Genomic DNA, 10,151 nt, shown 5'->3' with positions numbered 1-10,151 from the left:
TAGATGAGTACAAGAAAACTAAATTTGGAAGTCATTTTCGTAAATTTAAACATTCATGGTTTGCAATTAAGGCATTTAGTACATGGCTTGAAAATTCAACTAGTAAAGATACTGCTTTTTGTCTACCATGCTTTCTCTTTGAAAAGCCAATTGGGAATTCTGGGAGTCATTTATTCACTAAGGACGGATTTCGAAATTGGAAGAAAGTTAATGATGGAAATAATTGTTCCTTTTTGAATCATATGGGGAAAGAACCTAACTCTTTTCATAGAGCTTCCAAGAAAGCCATGACGGATTTGATGAACCAGTCTCAACACATACAAAAGGTACTTGAAAATTTCAATTTTGATCAAATTGCAAGCAACCAATTGTGGTTAAAGGCCTCAATTGATGTTGTCAAAGTGCTTGCATTTCAAGGACTTGCTTTTAGAGGACAAGATGAAAGTTCTGATTTAATTAATCGTGGGAATTTTCTTGAAATATTGGATTTGGTGGTATCATATAATGAATATGTTGCAAAAGTGATAGAGAAAGCTCCCAAAAATGCCTCTTACAAATCACCAAAAATTCAAAAGGAAATCTTACATGTATTTTCAAACAAGGTGAAGAAGGCAATTTGTGAAGAAATTGGTGATGCAAAGTTTTGCCTAATTGTTGATGAAGCTCGTGATGAGTCAATGAAGGAGCAAATGGCTTTTGTTATAAGATTTGTAGACAAAGATGGTTTTGTTCGAGAACTTTTTTTGTGGTAGTTCATGTCCCCGATACTACGACATTAACCCTAAAAGATGAAATATATCCTATCTTGCCACATCATAGTTTGGATATTCAAGATATTTGAGGGCAAGGATATGATGGTGCAAGCAATATGTGAGGTGAGTGGAATAGATTAAAAGCTTTGGTTTCAAATGATTGTCCATATGCTAACTACATTCATTGTTTTGCATATTGCTTGCAATTAGCATTAGTGGCAGCATCAAAAGAAGTTATTCTTGTTCAAAGTTTTTTTAATAGATCATCTATTGTCAATGTTGTTGGTGCTTCATGCAAGCGTACTAAGCAACTAAAAAAAGCTTATGCTATTCAAATTGCATATTTTATTGAAATTGGTGAGCTTGAAACTGGAAGAGGACTTAATCAGATTAGCACATTACAACGGGCTAGAGATACTCGTTGAGGTTCTCACTTGAGATCGATTTCTAGCTTGGTAAATATATTTAGTCCAACATGTGAAATTTTACTTAAGAACATCAAGGAAGGAAATACTACTTCCCAACGAGAAGCAACATACTCATGTTATCATGCTATGATTTCTTTTGAATTTGTGTTCATTTTGCATCTCATGAAAGATGTAAGGTTGAATTTATTCAACCATTTAATTGGCTTTATTCCGTGTCAAATTTGCTTGTAATTCAGCATTTAGTAACCCTGTATTTAGGTGGGTTTGTTGTAAGGGTAGTGAGTGAGATAGAGTGAAGTTTGCTCAAGAGTGTGCAAGAAAACAGAGACTCGCGGCTGGGACTCGCGGGTGGACTCGCGGTTGCAAGCCGCCAGAAGCAGCACACGTGCCAAGCATGCTGGAAGATGAACAGTCATGCTAGCTGGAGCACTACAGGACAAAACAGGACAACTGGCCATACGGTTAACTCGCGACTGGATCTCGCGACTTGGTCAAGCCGCAAGGTCAAGCTGCGAGCCACCCCTGTTTTGTAAAACCTGACGTTTCACATTCCTCTCCCACTCCAGTATAAATACCCCTTTTACCCACGATTGAAAGAGAGCTTCCAGAGAGAATTTTGAGAGAGAAACCCTAAAGAAAAACAAGATTGCTTCACCCACAATCTATACCTTAGAGTCTCTTCAAATTCCCCTACTCTCTTCCTCTCCATTGTCAAATCCTTGAGAGGCATAATACCAAACCTGGTTCTCACCATTATCATCTCTGTGAGACAGTTGTTTGGATTTCTGGGAAGCAGTTAGGAAGGAGCCAATCTTCATTGGTTGATGCTACGGTCTAGTAGCGGAATCCGGGAAGCTAGAAAAGAAAAATGTTCAGCGTAACCTCGTTGGAGCAAGAAGCTTGGAGGGCTTAGGTGCACTGGGTAGATTAGGCTTGGAGGGTCTATTGCTGTCCTTGTATCCCAACTGTATTTTCTAGTGGATTGATTATCGCTTGGAGGGCGGCGGAGAGGTTTTTCGCCGAGGACTTCGGTTTCCTCTTCGATAACACATCGCGTGTTGTCTTTGTGTTTGCATCTTCCTTCCTCTCTATCTTTGCCTTTATATTTATCTGCTGTGGATTTTATCTTGTTATGGCTTAGATAGTTTATAACCAATTTCATATTATAGCATGTGTTAAGTTTCCGCACACTAGTTGTTTGACATATTGCTTGAATTGGTTAAGTTGTATTTTGGGGGTCTAAACGTTCAAAGGTGTTTTGTACACGTTTTTGAACTTTCAAAAGAAATTATGAAAATCACTGATGCACTTTGTCAACCTTTGCAGTGTCAATCTCAAGACATTTTAAATGTGATGAATTTTGTTTCATCCACTAAAACACTTATTCAAAAATTCAAAGATGAAGAGGGGGATAATTTACTTACCACTGTGAAATCATTTTGTGAGGCACGTGACATAGATGTCCCAGATATGAATGCTTGTTATGTTGAGAAAGGAGGCCTAGCTTGTTATCAACAAGATGACTTCACAATTGAGCATCATTATCAGGTAGATATTTTTTATGTTGCAATAGATTCTATATTACAAGAATAAAATCATCAATTTGGTAAGCATGCGGTGGAATTGCTTAATCTTAGTTCAGCTCTTGATCCTAAAGAGGCACGTGAGTCTTTTAGAAGTATAGACATTTTGTTGTTAGTAAGCAAGTTTTATCCAAAAGACTTCAAGAAATGACACTTTTAAAGGTAGAAGTTGATCATTATGAGTACAATGTAGTTCGACATCCAGACTTCAAGAAGCTATCAAGTATTTTTGAGTTGTGCCAATGGTTGGTAAAAACCCGAAAATCATTATTTTACCCATATATTTATAGATTGATTACACTTGTGCTTACTCTTCCAATTTCTACTGCAACTACAGAGCGAGCATTTTCAGCCATGAATATTATCAAGAATAGGCTTCGCAACAAGATGGAAGATGATTTTCTAATGGACTCTAAGATTTTGTACATTGAGAAGGAGATTGTTGCAAAATTTGGTGCAGAATCAATCATAGACGACTTTCGAGACTTAAAAGAGTGTCGAGTTTCATTTTGATAAATATGTTGAAATGTTTAAAAAACACTTATTTTGTATGTTATACTTTGTCAACATTTTTATAATATCAAATTTTTAAGAAACACTTATTTTATATGTAGTATTTTGTTGAATATGAAATAGGTGTTAGTTTTTATTTTCATTAAAAAAAAATTGTTTTAAGCTTTGGCCCCCCCCCCTAGGTTCGAATCCTGGTTTCGTCCCTACTCACAGACCAAAGCTTTGAACTGTATTAATGCCCACAGAAATTGAAAGAAGAGTAAAACATAGAATTGTGAATTTTGTTGCTATTTCATATGTATTAAGAGACATCCTTACCTCCATTTTTATAAGTGTATAACATGGTTGACTAACACATCTTTGTAAATTTGCCGTGATAAACATCCCCCTAAAATTTCTCCTTTTAAACTTTCTTTTCATAGCTATAGAATTAAAGGTTGATTGTTTTGCCTGTGTATTTGTGATTGTGTTGAGGCAAAGGAAAGAGCATGTTTTAAGGTTAAAATAAAGAAAAGATGAGAGAAATTGGTGGATCAAATGATCTGATGATAGAAGAAATTATTAGAACCTACGGGAGGACTGCTGACTTGGTCCTTCCAAGCCTTACCAACCAATAAAAACATGACAGATGTTAAAAAAAGATGAGTCAACTTCCATTAACTACACTTGCAAAGAAACTTAACTCTCGGTTAAAATGCAAAACTAAACCCACTGGAAAAAATCAAACCCATTATCTTCTTCTTTCTTTTTCTCCCTCTCTCTATTTCGCTATTTCCCCACACTGTCTTCTTAGTTGAAAATTAAAATCCCTAGAAGTCTTGGCCGTGGAGTGCAACACAGTGACATGGTCAACAGACGCCACAAGCTCCAGAGCGACTAGTTTTGGTATCAGATTCGATAGGGACTTGAGGATTTCAATGGTGGGGAGAGACAGATTTGGAGTTTTGGGTTCTTTATTGAGATGGAACCCATGCCCACTTCAATCTCAACATTGATTGTGATGATGAGATGAAGGTGTAGAGTGATTTTTTTTTTTTTTCATCATGGTTTTATTTTAAGAGCAAGGCAGCAACAAATTTGTTGGAATTTGGGAGAGGAGATTTTTTGCATTTGAGTGTTGCTTTTGCATGTTGCTAGGTTCTTTGATTTGAAAGTTGTTGTCATTATTTATTTGATTTTATGGTAAATGTATAAGGGAATGTGAATAAAACATCAGAATCATTATCCCAAAATTATCAAGGAGGTCTGAATTACTCTAACTAATTCAAATACTTGCTTTATGTTCATTCTAAAGGCATACACCAAAGATAAGGATACGGTTTTGTACATATCACTAACTTTGATTGATTTTCATTTTCTTTTTTCCAAATTAACAATATTGAAGAAATAGCAAAGATTGATGTTTGAAAGTTTGAATCAAGATTGTATCAGTTATATTCGGTTGTGGGTTTGCTATTGGCTTTGAAGAATTGGTTTTGATGCGAATACTGAAATAGAGTTAGGGAGAAAAAGAAAGAGGCAGATTGCAGATAAGATAATGGGTTTGATTGAAATTTGTAATTTTGCTGATGAGTTTAGTTTGCTTTTTAACCCAAAGATAGGTTTGTGTAGTTAGTGGAAGCTAACTCATCTTTTTTTTTAACAGCTGTCATGTTTCTATTGGTTGGTAGGACTTGAGAGGACCAAGTCAGTAGTCCTCTTGTAGGTTCTAATAATTTCACTTGATGATAGAGGGAGGGGTTTAATATTCACCTACCCCCACATAAAGTCAGCTTGGGTCTTAAATGACCCAGCTGTTATTCCTTAATTTATTTTTTCTAATTTAATTTGAAACTTTTCCAACATTAGTGACTTATTCCCCTATTATTATACTAGGTTAAAGTCTACTTGGAGTTAATAACTACTCTTTTGAATTTCTAGTGTAAGGGTTGGGAAATAGGACATACATTGAAAGACTAGAAAGTCGAGGCTGAGTGGGCCACATGCCAAAAAAGGATCTCCTAATTATGGATTCATAAGCAGCAAAGGATTGGTGTGTTCTCACCTAGTACTTCCCAAGAATCTTGGGATGCTTTATGTATCTATCCCTTTTTTTATTTTTTTTTATTTTTTTACGATTACTGAATAAAGACTATAAATCTCCCATCTTTAATTAAAAAAGAAAAAAAAAAGTTTACACGGTTAGATCATGCATGATTGCATCAATATGTTGATCTTCGGTTCCGGTTAGACAGCCATGAGTTGCGGTGTGTATAGGGGGTATATGCACCCATGACGCGACGTGTTGCCACTTGCTAGCCAACCATGGTGCACATACGGTATTCGTGAGATGAAAAGTGTTTTTATTTGATCATAGCTCTCAATCTTTAAAAGATGGGGAACAATGTTTTTGGACAAAACTTGCTGCCATGGTTTATGCTTAATTTATATGCTTGGGAAATTTGCTGCCAAAGTGCCAATAAGCGTTTTGTGAGTGGAAAGTCATGGGCTGTAGCCTAGACAGCTATAATTTGGAGCGCGCATGGGTGCCTGGAAGCCAATAAGGCTTGCCATGGTCAAGCAGCCAAGGTTTACCGCGCATGGCTGCCATAGATGGGTGGTTAATCATGTTCTTACTGATCAGCCACGATTGAAAGAGACTAGAGAAATAACATATAACATTTTTTTACCAGATCATAAAACGAAACGTTGCAGGGAATAATGAAATATATATAGGTGTTGTTTTTTTAATCAAAAGCATTGGCAGATAATTGTTCTAGAGAAGCAGCATTATAGACAGCAACAAGCTTGATGGACTAACGGGACATATATTGCACCACGTACTCTACTCATCTCATCAGGGGTTGTCAATGGCATCAAGGCCCATGTGTGATTGGGTTAGGGGCTGAAGGTGGGACTGGACTTTTATTAAGTGAAACATATTCACCACCGTGAACCCTCGGAGCAGCACTCATCACATGTTTTCCTATGTGGGAAGGAGGAGAATACAGAACTGGGGGACCTCCGGCTGGAATCTCCCCTTTGTTGGCAACATATTGCTCTTTGACCAGTACTGCTTCAAAAGTTGAACTGGATAAGGATTGCCTCTTCCTCCCCTCCACCTCCATGTTTGGATTTAGAGGCCAAGCTTCAGATCTATAAGCCAAAAATAAAACAATATTAGTATTAAGTACACGCAAAAAATTAAATAGAGAAAGGTAGTTTACTCAAAAAAGAAGACTTTTAGAAAAAAATTTTAAAAGCTAAAACTGTGATAAGTTCATTGTGAATGCTTTAACATGATGTGGACTCATTGGGTCTAGTGAATAAACAAATTATAATCAACAGATGAAAATTTTGATACTAGTAATAACCTCATATTCCTTTTGTCTCCACTTGCCACTAGCCATATTTAAAAACATTATACAATATTAGCCTTTAAGCACGCATGTTGCTCATGCTTAGTGATTCTTCTATTTTTTTTTTTAATAAATATTAATAATTTGTATCTATTATAACTTGAAAATATATATATATATATATATTTTTTTTTTTTCAAAAAAAACAAAAGAGATAAACTTTTGAGAAAAGCAGTAATCGTAATTTCTTTTTTGAACGTGTATTTGAAAGTGGTGTAGTGATATAAAGAAAAATTTGAGTATGGAAAGTAAGATTAACATGAGGGGAAAGAAGGTTAAATTTTAGGATTTCCCTTAGTTTTTTATTCTTCAAATTGGGAATGTTTTACATTTACTTTTATTTGGATGAAAAAGGAATAAAAATGCTAAATTTTAGGATTTCTTAGTTTTTTATTTTTTAAATTGGGAATGTTTTACATTTACTTTTATTCGGATATAAAACGAATAAAAAATGCTAAATTTTAGAGAATAAAAAGATGAACGCAAGGGGAAAAAAATCCTAAATTTTACGAGTTTTCTTTTTTAATTCAAAATGAAATTTGTTATTTGACATTTATATATGACCATATTTTTAAGAGAAATTACCCTTCATTAATGAGAGTATTTTTGAATTACATAAAAGTCCAATTCTAAGAGAAGAATCCTCTTATATGTAGTATATAAATATATAGTATAAATAGGTTGCATTACTATTTTAACCATCAAATTATTAACTAAAAATTAATTTAGTCCCTTAACTATTAATTATCTCAATTTAGTCACTTGACTTCTAAAATCAAGTCAATTTTATTTTTAAATCTCTTTCTTTATTAAAATTTTAATATAATTAATAATTAATAATTAATATTGATCTAATTAATTTCTAATTTTACACTTTCTATAACAACATTTTAATGTATATTTTATTTGTCACATCAATTAATTAATCCCATTAAAATTTAAAAAGTAACGAGATCCATTGATAAATTTGGCCATATCTCATACTTCATTGATATTGTTGAATAGGCCATCTATTATAGATTAAAAAAAAAAAAAAAAAAAAAGATATAATTATGAACTACTATTTCATCTTCTTCCATCTTATCACGACTTGTCACTAATCATATGGTAAAAGAATTTTTTTTTTTTTTTAGAAAAAGAAAAGCTGATGTTTCCCACGCACCCCACATGAAATATATGCCAAAAAAAAAAGAAAAAACTCTAATGAGAATTGAAGGACAACAAAGTGAATCCATGCAGCTGTGAAATCAGCTCATTATGAGTGAGAGAGCATTGCTTGAATTTATGATAAAACTATTGAGCAAGAAGAAGAAGTAAAAAAAACAAAAAATTCAAGAACAAGAAGAGGATAGTAACACCATTTGTTTTAAATTAAGAAAAACAAAAACAAAAACCCATTAGAGCAATTAAAAGTTCATTCATCCTGAACTCCAGCTCAGGTTTAGAGGGAGGTGAATTAAAATAGATTTTAGATTCATATCTTATTAGAGAAAGGATGGGGAAAAAAACAAAAAAAACAAAGAAATAATTCAGATGAGCTTACAGGGTATGGCATATCTATAGGTTATAATGACACCAAATTTGAAAATTGAACATATCTTTTATCAATACTTCTTTAACAGAAGAATTTGAAGGAAGGTTGTGAAGTTATGCTTGGTTAGAAGAACTTATGGTTGCAGAAATATAAGGTGCTTTCAATGGGGGATAGCCTGTTGAAGATGCAAAGTTTTAAATCTATCCCATCGCAGACTAGCCTAGGCAACATATATCAAATCTGGCTTCAAAGGAATACCCAGAACTTTTTTTGTAGCTGATGTAACTTGTCGTTACTTAGTACTGATGAGCTTGTTTCTTTTGTTTTAGGACGTTGTAGTTGTTGGGTTTGGAGTTCTTGTATTATGGTCCAAGTTTTACTAAAAATCTTTCATTCATATTAAAAATAAATAAATAAAAAGAGGGAAAGAAAAGTAAACAGAGATGAGTATTGAAGAAACTTACTGTTGATGAACAGTGAAACCAAGAAGATGAGGGGCAAGAAAAACCAAGAGGATGAGGGACAACCATTGAAGAAGTGGCTTAGACCTATACATTTTTCTCTGTAATGAAGAAGAACTTGGACATCAATAGGTTTCTTTGTGCCATAAAGATAAAAGAAGAAGACTTGGGAGTATTTGATGTTTCCCAGATAATATCCATGAAAATATTGTGTAATGTTGCGTATAAGGAAAAAAAAAAAAAAAAAAGTGAAATAATAATAAATTGATGCATAAAATTATTAAAATAACAGATATTTCTGAGCTCACCTCGAAACTTTGCCAAACAAAGAGAGAGAGGAACTGAGAAAGAAAGGGTGGAGAAAGTGTGGAGACTGGAGAGGAATAAATAGGGCGGGAGCACACAATCTTCCCCAGTCATGCATGGTCCACCGACAATTTTATGACAGAGTCTCTTTACTTTTCTTTTTTATTTTTTATTTTTATTTTATTTTAACGTTTCTCATCATTATTGTGAAACTTGTCTGAAGAAAAGTTGGGCCATAAAAGATGGAGAAAGGCTTAAAATTTAAAAAGTTGGGGCTTTAGTTAGCAGATTAATTAATCAATGGTCTCCTTTTTTTTGTTTTTTGTTTTCTACTATTAACTATGAAAAAAGTGTGAAGACTATCTTGAAGTTTTTCTATTTCTACTAATTAACTATGAAAAAGTTTGAAGAGGATCTTGAAGTTTTTATATTTCTACTAATTAATTATGAAAAAAGTGTGAAGAGCATTATCTTAAAGCAGTTTGGTTTGATCAAGTTCTGTGTTTTTATTGGGATAAGAACTTTTTGTTGAGACATTATCTTAAAGAGTGACTTTGGATGAGAAAGGCAAAACATAATTTAAACTGTGCCTATTTTTATACGAAACACACCGATGGACAATTATAAAGGAAAAACATATTCGGTGTTTTTCAAAATTGTCATGCTATAAATTTTAAGCAATAATTTTTTTTTTAATCTTTTGGATAATTGTTGGTCAATATCACTGATATATAGGCTAGAATGTACGGACGCGGCTGGGAGGGTGCCGCACCCGAGTCTGACGCGGCGCGACGCAAGACGCGGCATCCGATGCGGTTGACCGCGCGTCGGTGCCGCGTTTGCGTTTTTTTTTTTTTCCTCAGATTCGCGTCGACTCGGCTCGATTCGCGTCGACGCGGTTCGATTCGCACCGAACCGGCCAGAATCGGTCCGTATCGGCCATATCGGTCCATATCGGCCGACGACCGATACGGCCGAAATCGGCCTTTAAACTCGTCGGAGAGGCCGAATTTCTGATCTCAGATGCGTTTCTTGCCTTATTCTTTCTTTGTTTCGTGAATCAAGTATATTAATGTGTTTTTTAAAAATATTTTAATAGTAAAAATATATAGAAAATATAAATAAAAATATTTTTAATAATTTTTTAATCGCCGAGTCCCGCCGCACCCGCACCCG

The 10,151-nt window shown here is 34.3% G+C and overlaps 1 protein-coding gene across 1 annotated transcript; it reads left to right on the top strand.

Annotated features, from left to right (window-relative positions):
- The first annotated feature begins 287 nt into the window (after positions 1-287).
- LOC126719119 (uncharacterized) lies at positions 288-3,276 on the top strand. The gene is made up of 4 exons (XM_050421707.1): positions 288-723; positions 820-875; positions 2,507-2,728; positions 2,926-3,276. The coding sequence occupies exons 1-4, from the start codon at positions 288-290 to the stop codon at positions 3,274-3,276; spliced, it is 1,065 nt and encodes a 354-aa protein (XP_050277664.1).
- The last annotated feature ends 6,875 nt before the right edge of the window (positions 3,277-10,151 follow it).

This window comes from Quercus robur, chromosome 3 (assembly GCF_932294415.1).
Source record: "Quercus robur chromosome 3, dhQueRobu3.1, whole genome shotgun sequence".
NCBI lineage: Eukaryota > Viridiplantae > Streptophyta > Magnoliopsida > Fagales > Fagaceae > Quercus > Quercus robur.
This window is presented reverse-complemented; position numbering and strand designations above follow the sequence as displayed.